This window comes from Cuculus canorus, chromosome 1 (genome assembly GCF_017976375.1).
Source record: "Cuculus canorus isolate bCucCan1 chromosome 1, bCucCan1.pri, whole genome shotgun sequence".
Classification (NCBI taxonomy): Eukaryota; Metazoa; Chordata; class Aves; order Cuculiformes; family Cuculidae; genus Cuculus; species Cuculus canorus.
In genome coordinates, this window is record NC_071401.1 from 132,520,687 (window position 1) to 132,544,248 (window position 23,562).

At 46.9% G+C, this 23,562-nt stretch overlaps 1 protein-coding gene across 5 annotated transcripts; it reads right to left on the reverse strand.

The window, feature by feature from the left end:
* Positions 1 to 138: 138 nt before the first annotated feature.
* PHC1 (polyhomeotic homolog 1) lies at positions 139 to 22,058 on the reverse strand. 5 transcript variants are annotated; one of them, XM_054069361.1, is made up of 15 exons: positions 22,011 to 22,058; positions 17,205 to 17,361; positions 16,465 to 16,575; positions 15,041 to 15,118; positions 14,117 to 14,266; positions 12,989 to 13,144; positions 11,389 to 11,887; positions 10,324 to 11,084; positions 8,086 to 8,233; positions 7,767 to 7,975; positions 7,079 to 7,193; positions 6,399 to 6,507; positions 5,848 to 5,998; positions 5,036 to 5,267; positions 139 to 4,739 (listed from the first exon to the last, which is right to left on the reverse strand). In XM_054069361.1, exons 2-15 carry the CDS (start codon positions 17,316 to 17,318, stop codon positions 4,585 to 4,587), a joined length of 2,988 nt encoding a protein of 995 aa, XP_053925336.1. In that variant the 5' UTR covers positions 17,319 to 17,361; positions 22,011 to 22,058; the 3' UTR covers positions 139 to 4,584. The 5 variants fall into 5 exon arrangements, with proteins under 5 accessions (XP_053925336.1, XP_053925345.1, XP_053925328.1 ...); XM_054069370.1 differs by lacking the exon at positions 22,011 to 22,058 and adding an exon at positions 21,941 to 21,947; XM_054069353.1 differs by lacking the exon at positions 22,011 to 22,058 and adding an exon at positions 21,904 to 21,943.
* Between the last annotated feature and the right edge of the window lie 1,504 nt (positions 22,059 to 23,562).

Consider the following 23,562-nt stretch of genomic DNA (forward strand, 5'->3'; position numbering starts at 1 on the left):
AAAAGGAACCATAGCATTCTCTTCCTTGGCTTCTAACACAGTCAAAACTGCATAAGGGACTCCTGCGCGTTGCAGGGTCGCCTTTCACAAATCACTTTACCCTTAAAGCATAGTGAAGACCAGTCTTAAGATACTTGCCCTGTGCAGATGGTACTTGCATACTGCCACTGGCTGGGAGTGAGAAAGAACATTCTCCAGGGGCCCTGCTGAAAAGCAGCAACAGCTGAGTTCTGAGACTTGATGGGAACCTTCAGGAATTTGGCACTTTGATTTTTAATTGGTTTTTATGGGAGGAGCTAGACTCTAAGCAATCCCACTCTGCCCTACTGTAGGCTGTCACTGTTGAGGACATACTGTAAATAAGCAAGACACTACTGCTAATGGCAAACTACAAACAAGGTTTGTGTATTTTAATTCTGCCAAAGCAGTCTGAGCAGTGTTGTTGAAGGAAAAGGGATGGCCCTGCTTTCTTGCTGGGTTTAGACTGGGCAGACAGTTCCTGCTTCCTTTGACTTATGTTACAGTCTCAATCTTTCTCCTAACATGGGAAAAATAGGAAGTCACCAAGTATGTTACTGTTTTCCATGGTGGTGTTTAAGGTAATTTTTTTTTGTACAAAACACAACTTTCAAAAATAAAATGACCAAAAAAAAAATGGTGAAGCGTGCTGATGTAACACAAGCTTTTTTTGGTGCCAGAGCATCATACTTATCCAAGGATGAGGGGTCCTTAGTGCGTGATACCTTGTGCGTTACTTTGTAACTACTTTTACCAGGAAGGGATCTTTTCTTTTCAGTGTTGCAACCATGTATCACTCCAGTTCCCTTAGGGCTTAAGAGGGAGGCATATGCCCACGGTAAACAAACTCAAAAAGTTCAGGTAGTTACAGATAAGAAGTTTCCCATGCTTTCTATTTCCCTGGAGCAATAAAAATTAAGATAAAAATGACCACCTAGGGAACCTGAACATATATGTCTATGGGACCTGATGAGATGCATTCCAGAGTCCCGAGGCTGATGTGGTTGTGAAGCCGCTCTCCGTGATATTTGAAAAGTCATGGCAGTCAGAAGTCCCTGGTGACTGGAAAAAGGGTAATATTGCTCCCGTCTTTAAAAAGGTAGACAAGATGACCCTGAGAACTATCAACCTATCAGCCTCATTTCCATGCCTGGGAAGATCACGGAACAGATCCTCCTAGAAGCTATGATAAAGCACATGGAGAACACGGAGGTGATTAATGGCAGCCAGCAGCATGGCTTCACCAGGGGCAAGTCCTGTATAACCAACCTAGTGGCTTTCTATGATTAGGCAACTGCAGCAGTGGACACAGGAAAACCTGTGGATATGATCTATCTAGACTTTTGTAAAGCCTTTGACACAGTCCCCAACAACATCCTTCTCTCTAAATGGGAGAGAGACGGATTTGATGGATGGACTGTTTAGTGGCTAAGTAGTCGGATGGTTGTATTCAGAGAGTAGTGGTCAATGGCTTGAAGTCCAGATGGGAATCTGTGACAAGTGGTGTCCCTCAGGTGTCCGTACTGGGACCAGTGCTGTTGAATATCTTCATCAATGATATAGACAGCAAGATCAAGAGCACCCTCAGCAAGTTTGCAGATGACACCAAGCTGAGTGGTGCAGTTGCCACACTAGAAGGACAAGATGTCATCCAGAGGGACCTGAACAAGATGGACAGGCAGGCCTGTGAGAACCTCATGAGATTCAACAAGGCCAAGTGCAAGGTCCTACACCTGGGTCAGGGCAATCTGCAGTTTCAATACAAGATGGGGGATGATGTGATTGAGAGGAGGATTGAGGACTAGGGCGTGCTGACCGATATGAAGCTTGACACAAGCAGGCGGGCTCGCAGCCCAGGCAGCCAACCATATCCTGGGCTGCATCAAAAGAAGCATGGCCAGCAGGTCAAGGGAGGTGATTCTGCCCATATTCCTCTCTTGAGAGACCTCATCTGAAGTGCTGTGTCCAGTTCTGGAATCCTCAACAAAAGGAGGATACAAAACTGTTGAAATGGGTCCAGAGGAGGGCTACAAGAATGATCAGATGACTGCAGCACCTTCCACACGAGGACAGGCTGAGTTAGGCTTGTTCAGCCTGGAGAAGGCTCCGAGATGTTGTAGCGACCTTCCACTACCTGAAGGGGGCCTACAAGACAGCTAGAGAGGGACGCTTTACAAAGGCATGTAGTGATAGGACAAGGGACAATGGGTATAAACTGGAGAGGGGAAGATTTAGACTAGATTTAGACTAGGAGGAATTTCTTCACAATGACAGTGGTGAGACACTGGAACAGGTTGCCCAGGGAAGTTGTGGATATCCCATCCCTGGAAGTGTTCAAGGCCAGGCTGGATGGGGCCTTGGGCAGCCTGGTCTGGTGGAAGGTGGAGCCTGGCAGGGTGGTTGGAATGAGATGATCTTTAAGGTCCCTTCCAACTGGAACTATTCTATGATTCTATAACTTTTTGATGAAGGTCATACTTTTCAAACAGTAGGTTAATGCTCAGGAGCAAGCGGGGATGAAGCAGGCAGACTGGCAAAGCCTGAACAAGCATTTTTTATTAAGAACATTAAACATGAAATGAAGAAATGAAACCATCCCCTTCGACTGAAATGAAGTCCAGTTCTCAGAAGAAGCTAGTAACATAGGCAGTGTAGGTGCCTGTCTGTCCTGCCAAGGCTCAATCTAAACAGAAGTTTGATCATACCCAGCCTGCTAAGGACAAAATAGTTTAAGGGCAGCAGCCTTCCTCTGCTGACTGCAGTTAAGAGATTCTAACCTTACCCCTTCCCTTCCCTGCAGTTTACATCAGACCAAATAGTGTTATCAGGGTACAAGCACATGCACCTTTGTTTGGACCTATCTTCTCACACTGGAGCAAGGATGTCAGTTAAGTGAGATTCAACAGTACAGTTAAGACCAGGAAGCTGCTGCCTCATTTTATCCATCCTCTAAGACATTTCCCTCTTCTCTTTTTCTAACATGATTTCATAAAGACCCTGTTCCAAAGATCTCTCCTGTTTTCCTACCTGTGCTAATAGGCCTCCTCCCATGCCACTACAGCTTTCCCACAACAGTAGGTGCTTTCCAAAGAAAACAATCTTATGTTTCACCAATACTCACTTGAAACTTCTGAAAACAGAAAAGCCAGTTCCATAAAATCATCTTGCTTTCAGGTATCTGGCTCTAGGGGGCACTTACCTCCTCGTGCTTTGTGTAATTTCTTCATTTTTTTTCCCTGTTTATTTGTTTGAAGCAGAGGTGCTTCTGGAAGAGAACTCCTCTGCCCAGGTTTTCACCTTTGGCAATCTGGTTACAAGAGTTCAGAATACCATATTTGGTCCTTAAAAAATAAACAAACCCAAACCTAGAGGGGCAGAAATGGAGTGACTCAGCCTGTAACATAATTCTACCCCTTAGAAAGGAGAAGGAGTATTAAAGGATCAGTATTCAGTTGTTGGAAGGTGTGGTTTTGTTTTAAACTGAGAAATATTTGTTTTGCAACATCACCAAAAAAAAAATGAAAAAATAAAAATAGCCTGAGGCAGGGGCAATACAATCCTGCCAGCTTAAACTTTATCTCAAAAGCTCTCCTGAGAATGAAGACAGACACAAAAATAATACAAACTGATAAAAGAACACACATAAAAAAATAAAATAAAAAAAAAAAAACCAAAAAAAAAAACCCCAAAACAAATCCAAAACCCCAGCCCATTTTATAAAGAGCCTTGGTGCTCCTGGAGACTGCTTTGGATCTGTAAATCATGCCCTACCACAATGGGGAGACAAACCTACTGCTGCAGGTTCCCTAATGTAAGATACTAACCCTCCCCTTCGATCTTCCCATCACCTTGTCATAAGTACTCAGGATAAATTCCCCTCTGGTTCAGAGAGTGGCACCTGGAGTGAATAGCTGCTGCAACACTTTCTCTTCACTCTGCATCTCTATAGCAGGCAGTAAAGGTAAGGCAGCTCCTATTGCCACAGGCCTTCAAGTTTGGTATGCACGCTGGAATGGCTATTAAACCTCATTCATGAACAGCCTTGGTATTTTTCTGAAGAGCGGAACAACAGCAGCCCCTTTTGCTCAAATTCTTGTTTCTCCACCTCTGTCACCTGGAATTTTTTAGTTCCCCTTCCTAAATGCACCCGATGTCCCTATGGGGCCAGGTGTTCCTATGCCTCAAGTTCTGGCACAAGACTCAAAACTAAGATCTAGCATACTTTCTGTAGCAAAAAGGAGCAAGGGCAGTTCCCTTTCAGAAGCCTGCTAAAGCAGAAAGAGGTCCCCTTCCCATCTTTATGGGGTATATGTGAGAGGCATATTCAAAATCAGGAAGAAGGAAACATGTTTCAAGGCCCCAGGTTTTCCTTCCCCTTGTAGCACCATTAAGAGACCAAGATGTGGGCTTGTGCATGGCAGTTTCAATCAGTTACATTTCTTCTCATTCTTCTTGAATGCAAGACCACAGGGGACTGTCCCATTCTTCCCTGCCCCAACAGGATGCTCCAAAACTGGCAGTTGCCCTGGGGTCAGAGCAAAATTGAGACCTCTGGCTTCAGAGCTGTTAGGTCTCTTTGAGGACATTGATCTTGGCACAAATCTTGAGAGCTGGTCCCAGCTTGATGTTCATAGCGCTCATGAGGTGTTCCTCCTTCAGAAGCAACAGGGCCTGGCCATCAATTTCCTGTGACCGAAACTCTTCAGCAATCTCCTGGCACCCTGAAACCAAAAAATAAGCACTAAGACACAGATGTGCCCTAGGCACTATATCCTTGTTCCCACTCTTTGGACCTTTCGCGGGTACAGAAAGCTAGCTAGAAATCTAACCAACTTAACGCCCCCGTCACTGCCTCGGGAGTACAAGTCATGTATGGCCTACTCAAATTCAGATACGTGTACAGAAGTACAATAAAAGCATTAGACATCACTGACACCACTTTCTTTCCACAAAAACAGCCAACAAATTTCCCCGCGCTACTGGATCACAGGACTGCAGGAGAGGATCTTAACTTCACCTTGCAGTGATGCAATGAACTCGTACACTTCCTCCACGCTCCAACGACTGGGACTGCTGGACAGGAAGACTGGGTTGATGCCATGTAGATCTGGAGTAGGTGGGGCCACACTAGAATTTGCCAGGTCCCTGTCTCCATGACTGGCCCTTACTGAGAGCGGTCCTGGAGATGTAGGAGACAGAGCTTCATCATAGCTGGAGTTATCAGAGCCTCGACTTGAATCTTCTTGGCCCTACAAGTCCATAAGAAAAGAAAACAAAAGGTGTTTTTAAGAAATTTACAATTACAAGGTGAAAAACAAGACACTGGGAATAACAAAAGTTGTCCCAACAGTCTGGGACAACTGTCTCAGTCTTAGTCCAGGGGCAGCTGACACAAGAGCTCTCTAATACCAAAAAGGAGAGACTTCACTCTCACCTCCCTTCGTCTTCCTTATCCTCCTCCAGTCCATTTCTCTTCCTCATGTCAGCACTGAAGTTCATTCAGTTCTTCTATAATCTGACTCAAATCATTTATGTGGAAGAATGCTAATCAAATGGGAAAAGCGGACTGTTTTCTATCAAGGCTGTCAGCTGAACTCACCAAGACCTCCGAGACACAGGGAGTGAGCAGAACAAGTACAAGTGCGTATCCATGTTTTGCAGTCAGTGAGCAATTAGAACAGCTCACCGTGCCTTGTGTAACAACTGCGTCAGTGTGCACGTGTCATGTCCTGTATGACTGCACCAACTGTGGGAAAGTGGTATATCCAGCAGTGACAGCTTTTACACCAGTATCTGCCCCTACAGATGCAGGCAGGACTATGTCCTTACCCTGTGGCGCTTGCCCTGGATCTTTGTTCGAGCAATTTCAGAGCTGCTGCGCCGTGGTCCCCGTCGGCGAACACGTACATAGTTAGCTTCCTGGAACTCCTTCATTTTCTTTCTTTGCAGCCGAAACTGATGGCTGCAGCTGACATTGTACCTCAAATAAGTAGAAGCACAGCAGCAGTTAGGAAACAGCAACTATCTAAACTTACCACTTCTCCTTGTTCTAAATGGAGATAAAACATCTCTTTATCATCATGTTCTGTTCCTCTGCATTTGTTTAGTCAAGTGCACATTTGACTGAAAAGAGGTTCTTTGGGGCCCACTTCCCATTTCATTTTCTAAGTCAGAAATCCTGTTTACAATCATCACTACATCCACCTCCGCAGACCTAAAAGCATTCACAAATCATTTAAGAGTCCTAAACAATCTCTGTTGCCAGTGCATCCCATGGAGGGCGGATAAGATGTACTGAAGTGTTATAAACTACCTGGAGAAGAGACACATGCCCAGTTCCAGAGAGTGTATTGTCAGGAAAATTTATGTCTTGCTGTTACCTTTTAGCACAGGTCATGGAACAAAACCTCTTGGAGCCACGGAACTGGGTTGCTGGGGCATACTTCCCACAGTATTCACATTTCAGCAAGTTTGCCTTCTTATCAAGCTCTGGTGAGATAGAGAGATACACACCAATAGATGATTTGAACTGAAGCAGATCACAGACAACGATTCCCCATTCCACTACTCTTCCTCTGAGCAGACAGGTTCCAAGCACTATTCTCTAATGAATCTACTAAGCAGTTAATTTAGGAAAGAGATGCAGAAGCTCCACTAATTAGGACCCAGGATACTGAACAGAACAGTTTATTCCTCCTCATTAGTACCATTTTGCTGAGCAAGCAAAAGAGTAGCATGTCCCTCATATCTCGTAAGGCTGTGGGGGAAATCTTCATTGTGGGACTCTGTTGTGTCCACACATCCTCCACAGCCTCCAGAGTCATTATCAACTGAAACAGTTCAGATTCTCCTGCTTACTACCAACGCAGTGTTAGGTCATATTAGCAACACCAACAAAGTACTGCATTCTCTTACTGATGAAGAGGAGATCCTCAGTCCACAGCTGGAGTCGCTAAGGAGTGAGCAGGAAGGAATACGAGTCTATAGAAGTTAGTAATACAGTATTAGAGAGCAGATACTTTCAGTAACACTAGCTAGGCCTCCTAGTGCTGAAACTCACCTACAGAAGCATTGTCCCCTCCCAGAGAATTGCTGGACAGGTTTTCACTCTGGCCAGAAGGAGCCTCTCCCTGCAGCGGTTTCTCAGATTCTTTCAGCAGCTGAGAACAACCCACCTGGACAGGATGAGAAACAGTGGGGCTCATCAGTAACAGATTCTCTGCGTCCACAAATCTCCACAAGGTATATTCCGCTCACACATTATTACATCTCAAAAGAATCCCTCTGCCCATTAGGGAAGGAGATATGCTGAACAAAGTTATTACTCCTTCCTGATTCACAGGCACGGTGGTTCATTCAAAGATCACCGAGTACTCTCTGCCTGAATAACCTGTGATTTCATGCAACTGCATTTCCCCTTTTTTGCTTTAATTTAATTTTGCTGCTTGTTAAAATGCAGTACAGCTTTCATTCACTAAAAATCAGTGAGAACCTTCTGATAATTTCTGCATAAAACATTGCTTTAGGGACTACTAAAAACAGTTCCATCACACTGGCATTACTTCCTCCATTCCACTCTCTTTAACAGTCTTAATGCCTTGTTCCATGCGTGACATCTCCTTACCTTCCCCCTCACTGTCTGTGTCTTGGGCTAAAAAAAAATGACATGAAACATCAGGAAAGAAACTTCTGTCCGCTACCCTTTAAAGAATGCTACACCGCCTTCCCTGGCAGCAGAGAATCCCTACCGGAAAGGGTTCTGCTCCTTCCTGGATGACAAAGCCCTCAATGATGTGCGTGAGGATCTGGGGCTTGACAATGGCTTGTGGAGGTTTGGAGTCTCCTATCTGACGTGACACCATTGCCAGGTTTGGGTTGGGAGCAGAAGTCGGGGTGACTGATGCTCCTTCACTTGAGGCAGTATTTGTTGTTGCAATGGCAGCAGGATCAGATTTATCTGGAAAGTTAACAGCACAAAAGTCAAGTCACCTTTGCTCCATCTACTTCAAATGGAATATGAGATCGGCTTATTAGCATGCACAAGCATAACTCTCCTTTGTACCTCACCTCCAAGGCCACTCTTCTCTTCCACATTTTGGGGACCGTCTGTTACAGGAGAGGACCTGGCAGGCAGGAGGGCAGTGACACTGGGTGACTCCTCCTTCTCTTCCTCTGACTCTGCTTTGCGCTTAACTGCTAAGGTCTGAGATTTGGCCTGCATGAATAAAGAGGAAAACATAAGCAGACACAGGAGCCCCAAAGAAAAGAACAAGACAGAATGAAGGCAAAAGGAAGATGCATCCTGGTCCATCATTCATCTCCAGCCTGGTTCCTTCTCTGGGAAATGCCTCCAGCTCCCTCACAGTACACAGCTGTTACTTAGTAACATTTGCCTAGCAGGGAGCAAAGCTTCATGTATCAACATGAACTGGGATATTGCTATTATACCAAGACACTGCATGAACCTCAAGGGATTATTCCAGGAAGAAAGAAATGGAATGGCAGTCACCCAGCAGTTTCCAAACGGGCCTTTGGCTAGATCAGATCAGTTTCAATTAGTCTAATGAAAACACGTTGGATGGAAGTAGAATTGTCCCCCCACTCTAGAGATCATGCAGATCCTGCAACACCTTCCTGAAGAAGTAGCCAGGGTTCATAAAAGTCTCAGCAACCAGCCAAGGATACCTGAGCTGGCAAAGTGCTATCATCCCAGGGAGTCAGGCAGGCCCTAGCTGGACAATTCAAAGCAGTATGGAAGAGGCCTGTGGAACATTAGCCAAGTTTGTTTTCCACTGCATAGCCTGTTACAAGGGGATCCCCTGAGGCCTAGAGTCAGTGGCTGGTACCACACACCAAGGGGTCTCTGACCTGGAAGTATCCACACCTAGTGAGGAGGGAAGAGTTCAGTCTTCATGGCCCACTCAGCTCTCATCTCTCTCCTGAGAGAGACAACAAAGAGGCCAGTTATTTTTTGTAATGGGTTTATGTGGCAAGGTTTTGGTATCGTGGGGGCCACAATGGTGAATTCTGTGAGAAGACACCAGAAGCTGTCCGCATGTCTGATAGAGCCAGTTCCACACACTGCAGGAGGGACTCACCACTTGACCAAAGCCGAGCCCATTGGTGATGGTGTAGCACTGCTGTCACAGCATATTTAAGAAAGGGTAACCAGTACTGCACAACAGCAGATGGGAGACAGGAGTGAGAAACAGCCCTGCAGACACCAAGGCCAGTGAAGGAGGGGGAGGAGGTGCTCCAAGCACTGTGGCAGATATTCCCCTGCAGCCCATGGTGAAGACCATGGTGAGGCAGGCTGTCTCCCTGCAGCTCGTGGAGGACCCCATGCCAGAGCAAATGGATATGCCCTGAAGGAAACTGCAGCCTATGCAGAACCCACACCAGAGCAGTCTCCTGGCAGGACCTGTGACCCTGTGAAGAGAGGAACCCACACTGCAGCAGGTTTGCTAGCAGTACTTGTGACTTCATGGGGGACCCATGCTGGAGCAGTCTGTTCCCGAAGGACCACACTCTGTAGAAGGGTCCCATGCTGGGGCAGCTCATGAAGAACTGCAGCCCATGGAAAGGACTCATGTTGGAGAAGTTCATGGAGGATTGTCTCCCATGGTAGGGACTCCACATTGCAGCCAGAGATAAGCATGAGGAAGAATGAGTGGCAGAGACAACATGTGATGGACTGACTACAACCCCCATTCCCACCCTCCTGCACTGTTGAGTGGCAGGAGGTAGAAGACTTGGGAGTGAAGCTGGGCCCCTGAAGGAGGGGAGGTTTCTTAGATTTGTTATTTCTCATTATCCTACTCTGATCGATTGGCATTTTCCTAAATTTATTTTGTTTTGCCTGTGACTGTAATTGGTAAGTTATCTCCCTGTTCTAATCTCAATCCATGAGGGTTTTGTTGTATTTTCTCCCCACATACTGTAAAGAAGGGGAAGTGACAGAGCAGCTTGGTGGTCACGCAGCAACCAGCCAAAGGCAACCCACCACACTTTTAAACGTGATATTTAGTATGTGATGCGGACAGCTACCCCATTTGGGACAGGGTCTGAGTCTCATCTCACCATGCAAGTCTTTGAATGATAATGTGGAAGAGAAATGCTTGTAGTTAATAACCCCACGGATTGGACTGGAATTACTGTTTTCAAGAGGAAAAATATCTCCACATTCCTTTACCCAAATCCCTTACCCATCCCATCCCACTGACCTGGGCCTGGACTGCAACTGGTGTCCTAGGAATGAACAAAGAGAATCCATATGCTATTCTCCTTCTCAATGGTATCACTTACTGGCAACTGGACAGACTGCATGTAGAATGCTGCTGGCATCTGAGCTACAACTGGAGAGGAGGCTGGGCTCTTTACCATGTGGGCTGTGCCTTGAACTTGTGCCAAATTCACCCCTGTAGTGACAGGAGGAGCTTCCTGTGAAGATGCTGGACCTGAAGATGATGACGAGGAAGCAGCATGGGCATGGGAAACAGGCTGGACCACAGCTGGCATTCCCCGGGAAGTTGGCACTGCTGCAGCAATCTGAGCCAAACCCAGCGCTTGCGCTTGGCCTGAGCCCTGCTGCCGAGTACCCACCACCTGCACTGGGATGTGTGGTAGAGGCTGCTGAGTTGCTGACATTTTAGCAGGCCCAAGCTGAGGTGGTTTGATAGGAGTGACCAGAGATTTTGACTGAATTGGAACAGGTGACTTGGTGGCTGGCTGGCATGGACTGTCCTGCTGGAGCTGCATTGGCTGTGGCTGGGACTGCAACATAGGTTGCACCACAAGGGTCTGAGCCTGCTGCTGGTTTTGAGGTGGAGCCTGCTGCTGCAGAGGTTGAGCTTGCTGCTGCTGTTGGGTCAGAGAAGGTGCTTGCTGCTGTTGCTGTTGTTGGGCCAGCTGGAGATGGGTGGCTGTGTGAAGGAGCTGGGACTGGCGGTGCTGGAACTGCTGCTGGTGATGAATGGCAATCTGCTGCTGGATCACTACCTGCTTCTGCAGGTGGATCTGCTGCTGCTGTTGGATCAGCGAGTGTGGCTGGATCTGTGTATATGTGGCTACACAAACAGAGAGTGGGAAAAGAGAGCACAAAATTTAGCAGCAGTGTAGGTGGGAACAAAAGACAACAAAAAAAGGCAGGCAGACACTGCCCTGGATTGAGTCATTAAGCTCAAAAAAAAATGACTGACAGCATGCTGGCAGAGGACACGGGGAACTAAATCAACATCTTTTGCTAATAAGGAGACAGCCTAGACCAGCCTCTGGGAGCTCAGAGGGAAACCTCTCACCACTGGGTTTTCAAATGGCACTCTCTTGTGAAAGCCCAGTGGGCTCAAGGAGAAGGAACAGGTCTGCATTTACCTGAACTGATCAGTGTCTGGCTGGGTGCTGGTGTAGCCGTCCTGGTCAGGTTCATGCCCACTGTTTGCTGTCCACCGCTGTCCGTTTCACCCTTCTTTGAGGCTGCATTCTCTGCCTCTGTCTGGCTTCCCTGGCTGACAGTCACAGCCTGGGCAGCTGCTACCGGTAATGGCTGAACCACTCCTGTGCCTTTCCTTTGGCAACTGCCAGCAGCACCTGCCAAGGAGGTTTGGCTCAATCCCGTTGAAGTCTGGCTCCCACCACTTGCCACCACACCCCCAGAGACACCACTGCTGCCAGCTGCCCCCTGGCTCAAGTTGAGGGACTGGCCTGTGCTGCCAGAGGAGGCCTGAGCCACTGCCAAGGTCTGGCCCGTGTTGGTGGCCTGTGGTAAGCCCGAAGCCTGGGAGCTTCCTGGCAGAGCTGCCTTCTGAGCAGAGCCCTGGAGCTGGGCATTAGTGGCCGAGGTCTGCTGGCTCCTCACAGCCAAGTTCTGCACCTAGAAACACATACAAAACAGAAGCTGTTTGCTGTATGTACATTACTTGCTGGAAGTCTGGCAGAGAATGCACAAGCACGCTCTTCTGGGATGCAAGCTAAGTCAATGCTTCAAGTCTCACGTGGGAAGCTGGCTAACACCATAAGGCACAGCTCTCTCCAGGAAATGCATCATCCTAAACTCTCTCCTGCCCATTCTCTGATGGAAGTTAAAGATCTCGTGGCACTTTCTGAACAGGATGTGAGGAGACTGCCATTGCCCAAGGTATGGGTCAGCCTTCAACCTGCCTGCCCTGCCCTTGGGTTGGTAAGATTCAGTTTAGCATGGCTCTAAAAGCATCGAGATATCCCTTTAAAGATCTGTAATTCCTTCTCAATTTTTGTGCCACCTGTCTCCTCACTCTGTGCAGGGCTTTCCACTCAGGAGGCCCACAAACATACTCATGGCCTGTAGCCCTTCTGCTTTCACCAGTTCCTCTGCATTTTGATGCTGCCATCCTCCATGTTTACTCTCCCTCCAAATGCAGTGTTATCTTCAGGTTCAATCATTGTTGACCTTACTTCAAAGAAAGTACTCCATACAAGAAAAATAAGAGGTAACTGGAAATCCCACAAATGACTGGGATAGGACAAGGCAAATAGGAAGGTATGGCAGCTCCCTGACCTGGAGAATTACTTATAGATAATGCATGAGCAAAGACTTTGTGGCCTGTTCGGTCTTTGGCATCTTTACAACAACAAACCAACTGGGTGAAGGAATACCACCACTGGCAAAGACTCTTCACTGCAGAGTGACTGAAAACTGAATGCTGAACAATTCTTTTCACACAAGGACAACTGAGAAATTTTGAGGACCGGATTGATGCAGACTATTGCTCACCCCAGAAGTGTTAAGCAGAAAAATAATCTCACCCCTGAGGGCAAAAAGCAGACATTGAAAAATGGTGGCAAGAGAGAACAGAATCTCCTGCCTGCACAAGGACACACATTGGGGACAAAACAGAACTAATTTGCTACACAGGAACCACTAGAGACAGAAACCAGAGGATGGAGTGATGTAGATGAGGGGAAGGAGAGAACTCCAGGAGAGGGTGTCACTGACCTGGTCTGTGTCTGCATGGACCCCAGGAGACTGAGTAGGTGGCACCTCCTGCTGGACAGCGGCCACGGCCCCGTTGGGCATCAGGATGAGTTGGGATGCAAGAGGCACGTTGCGGCCCAAGGTCCGGTTTACCTGCAACAGGTTCCCCAGCTGTGGCTGTTGAGGGAGGGTTAGGTGATGTGGAATGAAAAAAATGGAGGGAAAGAGAGAAAGACAGACAGCAAACCACAAGCAAACAAATTACAAAGCAACATTGGGCTCCAGTGTCACGCATTGCAAAACCCCCAACCCTCCCTGCACTGTAGCACTGAATGTAATCCTCAGGAGCACGAAAATGGGAACAGCACTTTTTTATCAACTGTAAGCCTGGGACAACTCCCACAGACTGCCCACAGCTGGCTAAAAGATTAGAGTATCATTTAATTTTCAGGTATACATCCAGGACTGGTAGAGAAACAGCGGTAAGAGACATACACCCAAGAAGCAGGCTGCTTGAAAATAAGGAGATTAAAATCTGTATCTAAAGTCAACCAAGACATAGAAAATATTTTCCAAGTAGGTAAACAAACACCACACTGACTACAGTAAAGTCTATTTTTTTCTGTTTAGCAGCATTTTATACAGATTAAAAGGCTGAGGTATTTTGTTCATCTTGGTATGTTTCTAGACTTACACAAATTCTGACTTACGTTCCTGAGCTCAGCAGTGGTAGAAGAGGGTTATTTATCATCTCTCTGTTCCACCATTGAACCAGAAGAGTACCTTTATTTCTATGAGCTATATCCAAGTCTAGGACACGCATTTCACATTTACACTCTAGTGAGAAGTGCCATGGGATCTTTAACATCTATGCAGAGCAGAGACCTGGGATCTTTAACATCTATGCAGAGCAGAGACAATCTCACCTGACCACACAATACAAAGCTCATCTACTCTCAAAAGCTGAGCCCAGAGTCAAACTTGTGGTTTTGGGGACAAGAGCTTCTCCACCTGAATCTAAAATACACTGCATCATCCTTAAAGATAAGAGTTAGTCCAAAGATGTTTGCAATCCCAAGAAGGGAAACACTGAAGCGGCCAAGAAGTGGTGTTAGTGGTCAAGACAAGTTTTGTACACACATCTCTTACCCGGAGGTACATCTGGGCCTGTGACTGGTTGAGAGGTGGCGACGTGGTATTCCCAAGGAGCACAGACTGCGTTAAGGTTGTGGCACTGGGGGAGCTCACGCTTTGAGACCGACTGATCAGCTGAGCAGCTGAAGTGGTGGCTAGGTTGATCTTAAAAGAGAGAAAAGCCCCAAATCATGTATAAAGAGAGAGGAAATAAGTACAAATTCACTTACTGGGGTACAGCCAGAACAGATATTTTACAGTTTTCTCCTGTATCACACAGAGAAGAAAAAAGGTCTTTCTTAAGTAGCTATGCAATTTAAACTAGTCAAAGCCCTGGTTGCTAACTTCATTTGTATGCTGAGCCTGAGTATCACCATTAGCATGCCATTGCAATAGGAGACCCAAATGAAATGCATAGTTTTCTCCATCCTGTCAAGTAAAGGAAAAAAAAAAACCCATAAAGTAATCTCTACCCTACCAACTCATCTACCCTGTGAAAAAATCCCAGTTCCTCAATACTCACTACAAAACCACGTTTCCTCTTCAACAAACTACTACTCTGCCCAAGAAATAAGAAACATTCCCTTTCAAGTGCTCATGACTCCTCTTCCTTAGAAATCCTGATTAATTTCTAATCTGTGACAATGTTTCCCTAAAGCCTCATCAAAGAGAGATTGGTGTCCACCTCTCCAGCCAAAGAGAGATTGGTGTCCACCTCTCCAGCCAAGAGGCCTCTACCACTCTGGAACCTTCTTTGGTCTCCTCAACCCCCACTGACAACAATAGCACCCTAAATTCTCAAAGTTGTCTGCATCTTATCGATTCCTAGCATTCTCAGAAACTGTGTTTCCCTGGCTGACTGCCTCCTAAAAGACAAAGAGGAGAAAGAACAAGGCAGGGGGGAGGCTTTGATATGTGCATGAGGAAGCAATTACTTACAGAGGCCTGGGTGGTAGTGGTCTGTTGTGGGGTGCTGGTGTTGGGTGAGCTGGCCTGTCTACTGGCTGCAATTGTAGCCTGCAAGAGATTGACAGAGAAATAAATAACTGGAACAAACTTTTCAATCCAGCCCAGATATTTGGCTTTGTCAGAATACCTAGTCCCATCATCATCATCTTTCATTCCTGAGAACAGGAGCACAATTTAACCACTACAAATCCCTGCCAAGCCTTACAAATCAGGTGCAGCAACTCAGCAAGGTACCTCTTCTTCTTCATGCAGTTCAGTCCTATATAATACCTAAGGTAGTGGACAACATGCCCTTAACAGTGCATGACCTCTGGTCCTTCCACGTGTACGTTTCCTACTGTTGCCCCAGCTTGTCATGCTACACGCTGCAACCCTCATCCTGATGCAGCAATCCACTTTGGTAACAACCAGGCATCCCACACAATACTACCCATTTGCGGGGCTAGTTTGGCAGTTTAGTAACAATGCAGTGATAGCACTCCAAGTAACAAGTTTCAAATTACAGCACATGTGGTTAGTGGAGGAATGTAAATATTGTTAGATTCTCACCACCATGATCCCACGGGAATTCCACTCTAAGAGTTTAGCTAGTTTTATAACTAAAATTTGTGCATAACTGGTGAGAGGATTCTATTCCCTCTATGCAATAAAACTGCAGGTAGGGACTCTGAGAACAATTAAGTCCTGGGCTAAGAGGAGACCAGCTACTGATGGCAATAGTTGCACAGATAGGATTGTACTCACATCACACATAATCCATCTTCAATTGATAATAAAGTCTGGTAGGTGAGCAAAGTTGCTAATGAAAAAAAAAAAAATCACTCGACGATTATGGACCACAAAATATCCTGATTTGTATAAATGTATCTTGGTCAAAAAAACACCCTTCTGGTTGGCCAAAATCTACCCCAGATCCCTCTTGACAGTAACTGGTAAAGAAAGCATGGGCTACTAATTTTTAAGACATAAAATTCACAAGATACCACCTAAAATCTCACCCAGACAAGACCATGTTTATTCTTAGAGAAATAACAATCCACGGCTCACTTTAAGGCAGTCTTTAAATGCTACTGCATCCACCGCTGACTTAATCACCCATCTTTTATTTAGGGAAGGTGCAAGGACTCATCGTATGCCTGTAAAGTGCAAGTTTCCTTATAAGAATGCCATATTTTATCTTCCACTGCTCTGTATCTGAAAATCAAGTAAGTCTTTGCATCAAGCTTCCACTTTACTAGTTGTTAGCATTACCTTTAAACAATGTGTTTAGGGACTTGTTGCCTAATCATCGATCAGGAGGACCTTGCTGTACAAGCCACCGTACAAAGAGACAATCTCAAGATCTTCCCCACAGAACGATCCAATTTCTCTCCTTCTGCCCCTTGGCAACTCACCTGCTGGACAGCAGCCAGGCTGTGAAGCTGGGCACTGTTAAGCTGCTGCTGGAGCATAAACTGATGAAAGTACTGCGCTGCATTGGGCTGTCTCTGGAGTGCCTGCAGGGCCTAGAAAAAGAAAACCCAATTGTCTAAAATAGCATGCCCTTGAAAAGCGATTAGAGAGAGTGATGAAGCCACGAGACCATCCCTAGACCCCATGAAAAACACAAAGCCACTAGATTAGCACATCAAAATATGCAGCACAGCTACAAATTTGGTAACAGACTGAATCACAGGTGTATTCCAGGACAGTGGCAAGCACACTTGCAAGACTTTAATCAACTTCAGGAATTTGTGGATGCGTGTGCTCAAGCATGGAGACAAGTGTTCCGGTATAATGTAAATATGGAGGATATATTACATATATACATACACGTCTCCTATTTAGAGGAATTGGGATGATAAGATTAATTACTTGTTCTAGAACAGCAAGCTAAAACTAATCTATTGGTTCACAGCACAGATTAAATCTAAGAGGCTGGACATTGGAGGAGTAACCTACAAAACATGAAGCAAAGTATCAGGCTACAGGAACTAAAGGTAAGGCCAAGCACAAGAATTTCTAAATCTAAATACATAACAGTCCTTCAAGCATGCTCCCACCCTAACATACAACAACTCAGGCGAACAACAGAAGTGCTCACTGCCATCTTCCACTGACACACATCCCATCTCAGAACATAACCACGTCTCACCTGTACTGCCTGGCGCTCATAGAGAGACATCTGCGATATCTGAGGACGGGTGCTTCCTCCAGAACTGGAGCTCCCGCTGGTAGAGCTGGAGTTCTGCTCACTTTCAGTCTCCATGGTGACAGGATTCCAGGAACTCAGGCTGAGATGGAATCCAGATCTACATCAAGAGAATTGGAAACTAAGTCAGGCTAGAGAAGCAATCAAACCACATCTCACAGCTTTTTTACTGGAATATCCCAGTATCAGGCTCCTTGCACAGCTTTGCTACAACACAGACGACCAGGGATGCCAGGGTCTGAAATCATTCAGAAATTATACTTGCAGTTTAAATCTTTTATTACTGCAGTCAGAAATGTAACACGCACATTCTCATATTTTTATTGTCATGCTACAGTTGGAAGCTACAATACCCTGAACCCTTAAAAAGGCAACAGAGTGAAGGAGCAGTTGCAGCTCATTCAGACTGTGATTTGGTTACAGACCTAATCACTTCTCCTTCAAGGTTAGTGGTGAAACTGCACTGTTTCCCACCTCCCACTGCACTTTGGCAACTTCTGAATCTCTCTTCCTCCAGTGCTGCAAGAGGTATAATTACCCCACAACTCAGCTGCCCTACTGCAGATAGACCAACTTGGTCCCACCCTTTCCCAGTTTAGCCCCAGCCCTTGACTGTTTCTTTCTCTCCCTGATCACATGGACTTTCCAGCTACTTGTTGCTCCTGACAGACCATGACTTCAGTGGAAACTGGTGTGTGACCTGAACGCAGGCAGGACGCAAAAACAACCACAAAGCCACAGATAAAATGCCAAGAGTAAATTTATTTCCATTACCTCATGGAACAGGGTAACTGAAACAGCACCCAGGCAGAGGAAATGCAAGAAGGAATGCAGGCACTGTGGAACTTACTCCTTGCTTACTCCTTGCTTTGTGAATCCCAAAACTGCTGTTTTGACTGTATTTTATGAGGGAAAGGTAGAGCAGTTTTCCACTGTGCTTTGATCTTTCTCACAGCAGGGAAGAAATCTCAAGCATGCTTTCTAGGATAGCCCTGGGTTTATCACAGGCCCATGTCATCTAAACACAAAAGGTTCTACTTGTGAAGCACACAAGACTAGGCAATGATTACCATGATTTACGTCACTCAGGTGTGTTTTACAATACTTTCTTGCCAGTCTTCTTTTATATTCCCACACTGGTACCTGTGGTGGCAAGTTGCTTTCAGGAGGAATGGAGTCAGAAACAGAGTGGATGAAGGGTTCATCAGCAACACTTGTGAGGGAAAAGCTTCTAAAGAGATCATGAGAGATCTTCCAGCAGCAGAAAGAAGAGTTGTGGTGAACTGCAAGACTGAGAAAGAACTGGAGATGGCTTTTCTCAGCCAGGAGGAAGAGAAGTGAGACTGAAGTGAGCACTTAGCAGAAGAGTAACACATTGGGATGATCAGGGAGTTTCCTGGCAGCAAGAAATACGGGCTACACGGAGTGTAATAGTAGGAGGAATTAGAGTTAGAAAAGGGAAAGCACAGAAATTATTAGATTTATTTACAATTCCACTGGGGAAAAAAAAGGAGTTTTTAGAAGGTTATTGTTCCAGGTAAGATTTAAAAAAAAAAAAGTTTCCAACAGTCTCAATATGACTGACAGCCTGCTTGTTTCCAAAACATCACCTGGCGCACCTACAACCTATCTGAGAGACCTCAAAATGAGACCTCTGTTCTTCCAGGATCCCATATCACAGGCACAGCCCCTGTACCTACACCTTTTCAAATCCAGAGACTGTAAGCTTCACAGCCTCCACCAAACACAATGTTTCCCAGGCACATAAACAAACAGACCAACATAGCAGAAAAAGAGAGGCAACAATAGTCTCTACCAGATAACTTTTTTAAATTCTGGAATGGTGTTGAGGGCAGCAGATATGCAAAAGTAAGGACAACACCATTAACACCGCAGAGAACAGCTGGCTAAATCAAGGAACTGCTTCTATGAACCTGCTCCTCAAAATCTGGAAAATTCTATAATCAACAAGCAGATAGCTGCTGGTCAAGCCTGGCTGGCCCACCCGCATTTACCTCTGCCCTCAGGTCCTGCCCAGGCACCTCCCTACTAATGCAACACTGGCTTCCTCATTTGCTTCAGTAGTGCCAGTCGGAGACACACACCTTCCTAACTGGCCACGACTGTCTTCAGGCACAACTCTATTACAGCTGGAAACTGTTGGTCAATACACCTATCTGGAATATAAAAGCTCCAGAGAAGACAATGGCCTTAAAGATTTTATCTTCCCCAGGGGGCAGCACCAAAAAGAAAGTAAAGGAAGCCTGAAAATAAATAAACTGAGAAGGGACAGAATATAGACTTTTTGGAAGAAAGGAAGAAAGGAAGAAAGGAAGAAAGGAAGAAAGGAAGAAAGGAAGAAAGGAAGAAAGGAAGAAAGGAAGAAAGGAAGAAAGGAAGAAAGGAAGAAAGGAAGTGTGGTAGATAAATTAAGTACTTTCAAGGGAGTTAAAATGCAAGTCAGAGTGAAGCTATCCACATTACACCAAGTTATCTAGTAGCTCAGCTACCATTAGAAGACAACTTCTGTTCTCTTGTCCATTCTCAACTTCCCCGTGCAGGTTCCTCCCAGCATTTACATTGCTTCTGGTGCTCACTTGATCAACTTGTTAACTTTGCAGAAAAGCTACACTACATGTCATTTTCTGTCAGAACAGTGAGGTGAATTAGCTCACTTGTGATGCCACAAATGCCATTGAGAGAGAAAAGAGCATGCCAGTGAGAGAGAAAAGTAACTAAGGTTCAGCTTAGCTGTAGCACATACCCTTACTCTTAACAGCTGCACCAGAAGGAGAAATCTGGCTTCTGACTTGCTGCTCCACTCCACCGATGTGTTTCCTCAGTAAAGAGCAGCATTGCTTCTTAAAATTTCCAGCATTTTTGAGAGTTCCACATTGATCTGAATCTTAAAATCAGGTCACAAACACCGTCCTACTGAAACACCTCTGGGATGAGAGGCATCAAAAAATTTTGGTCTCTGTGTAGGCAAAACGCCTTTTAAGGGCACGGATAGAGAAGCATACTCTCTTTGCAGAGGGACCATTAAGAATTTTAAGTCACTCATAGCAAGGATAGTTATCCAGCAAAACCCTTTCCGATCACAAAAGTGAAAAGGCACAGTATTTCCACGAACAAGTTCATCTAAGGATGCCAGCTCCACATCACTGTAAGCCCATTTAAGCATAGGTTATTCTCACAGAAAACAGCATGGACTTCATCATCTCTCCTCCTCCAAGAGCATCTTGCCCTCCTTGTACAAAACTCTATTTATTAAATCACTTGACTCCACAAGATGGATAACCTACCAAAAAAAAAAAAAAGAGTTTTCCAAAAGATTGGACTTAACATACCTTGCAAACTAATCAGTAGATCCCAAGCCAAAAAAAAACCCCAACACCCGAAGAGGGAAACAATGTGGCCCTTACTGGAAATTAACCTTCCAATAACAGCTAAATTGGATTAAGTCTAACACCGAATTGCAGCCAAAAGGCAGACATGGAAGGATACAAAGGCCTATTAACACCGTGGCAGGGAATGACAGCAAAAACGAAGGAGAACAGCCAAAACCAGGAAGCAGTACAAGCACGAAAGCACCAGCCAGCGAAGTAACTAACCTGCTCTGCTGATCTCAACATGTACCAAGAACGCCATAGAACCATAGAATGGTTTGGGTTGGAAGGGACCTTAAAGATCATCCAGTTCCAACTCCCGTGCCATGGGCAGGGACACCTCCCAATGGATCAGGGTGCTGGCCACAGGTGGCCCGTATATAACTTCCAGACCAAGTGCAACAAGCAGAAGCATTGTCCGAAGAGCGGATCTGATGTACAACAAGGCAATCTCTACAACACCACGAGAGGCATTGTTTTATTCAGGTTTTGCACAAAATCCTGGCTGCTCGGGTTTTAGGACAACAGAGGAGTCAGGCCAAACACCTCCTGTAGTCACTGAACACTTTGCAGGAAGGAGAAGAGAACGTTTTCCTCGTTCAACCCATTCATTCCTTCAGGCACGCGAGTGCTGCCTGCAGACCATCTTCTAACCTCATTGCCGCTTTTGTCACTTCGTCCTCAAGAGGCCAAGTTAACAAACAACAATTCGTACCGGTTTTCCTGGGGGTTTGGGGGAGGAAAACTCGGCAGGCAGGACCACAGCACACTCCTGGCTCTGTCGGCACAGGGCACGGTCCCCGAGCCACGCCGGCAGAGGCGCGAAGCCGCCGGGGCGAGGGGGCTCCGCTCGGGATGCTCGGGGAGCGGCGCCCGGCGGGACCCGCCCCGGGCACCCAAGTTACAGCCGGCAGCGATCGCGCCCTGCCCGCGTCCTGCGGGAGAGAGCTGCTCCGGGGCCGGGCGGGCAGACAATGGCTGCGGCGCCGCCACTGTCAACTTGCAGCCCGCCCCGGCCACCCGCGCCCTGGGCCCGGCCTCACCTGCAGCAAGCCGGCACGGGTAGGTCATGCAGGGCAAGGCAGGGCTCGGTAGTGCAATGCAATGCGATGCGATGCACGGCACGGCTCGGTAGTGCAATGCAATGTAATGCATTGCAGTGCAGTGCAATGCAATGCAGTGTAGTGCAAAGCGAGGCGAGGCTCTCGCAGCACCGCTCCCCCCCCCCCCCCCCCCCCCCAGCCCCCACGCACGCCGGCGTTACCGCAGCCCCCTCACCGCCACCGCCACCGCCGCCGCCGCCACGCCCCCCGCGCGCGGGCCCCGGGCGGGGCGGGGGGCCCCGGGGGGGGGGCGGTACCTTGCGGCGGCCTCGGGAGCTCCTGGCGCGGACGAGCGGGGCGGGGCCAACCCGGTTCCGCCCCTCCCCCCAGGGCCCTCCTCCTTTTTTATTCGAATTCCCTTTTTTTTTTTTTAACCAAAAAAAAAAAAAAAAAAAAAAAACCACCACTCGGCCTCGGGCGGTCCCCAAATCCGTCATTTCCTGCCTCATGGCTCTTCCGGGGCCGTGACCCCCTTCCCGGGCGCCGTTGCTCTGGTAGCGGGATGCGGGGACCCGGGCAGGGAGGGCTCGGGGTGTCGGTACCGGGAGGGACGTGGGTCTATGAGAGCGCAGTTCCAGGCTGGGCAGAGAATGGAGCCCAGCGGAGAAGGACTGTGGGGGTGTTGGTGGATGAGAAGCTCGACACGAGCCGGGAATGTGCGCTCGCAGCCCAGAAGACCAACTGTATCCTGGGCTGCGTCAAAAGCAGAGCGACCAGTAGAGCGAGGAAGGGGATTTTGCCCCTGTATTCTGCTCTGGTGAGACTTCACCTGGAGTCCTGTGTTCAGTTTTGGAGTCCTCAGCACAGGAAAGACATGGATCTGTTAGAGCGAGTCCAGAGGAGCCCATAAACATGATCTTGGGGCTTGAGCACCTGCCCTATGAGGACAGGCTGAGAGAATTGGGCTTGTTCAGCCTAGAGAAGAGAAGGCTCCGGGGAGACATTAGAGCAGCCTTCCAGTACTGAAGGGGGCTACAGAAAAGCTGGGGAGGGACTTTTCATCGGGGAGTGCAGGGATAGGATGAGGGTAACTGTTCTAAGCTGAAAGAGGGGAGATTTAGGTGAGATATCAGGAAGAAATGCTTTCCTGTGAGGGTGCTCAGGCACTGGCCCAGGTTGTCCAGAGGAGTTGTGGACACCTCATCCCTGGAAGTGTTCAAGGCCAGGCTGAATGAGGCTTTGAGCACACTGATCCAGTGAGATGTGTCCTTGTCCCTGCTCAGAGGAACCCTAGATGATCTTTAAGGTACCTTCCAACCCAAACCGTTCTGTGATTCTATGATCACAACTGGGCTGTGGAGCAGGTGCAGAGTTCTCCTCACTGTTCAGAGCAGATGTCCTCTGTGCTGCAATATGTTAAAAACATTTGTCATTTTATGGAGGTTGTAAAATGTTTATTTTCAGTACCGGGCACATGCTCTGATGAACAAAAGGGACACAGCGGTAATAATGGTGCCTGGGGGATTTTCTGCACCAGTGATGTAGAGTGCATATACAGGTGCACCATGGAAAGCTGCATAAATAGGGAAAAGAAACACAAATAGCAGGGCTTGCTGGCAACATGGAGAAGAGGAGCTGCTGTGTATAGGCACTTGGGCCTTAGTTCCTTTGATTGTTCTGAAGAGCATCAGTTGTTCTGTCAGTTGCCTGGCTTAAGGTAAGAGTGGTCAGTTGGGGTAAATTTACCCATTTGTAACAATAGTGCTGCGGTCAGCATGACTGTTTCTAAGCAAATGAGGAATGCCCTGTGGGGTTAGAACAGCCCGCTAATCTTGATGAGAGCAGAAGATAATCATGCTCTATCTGTTC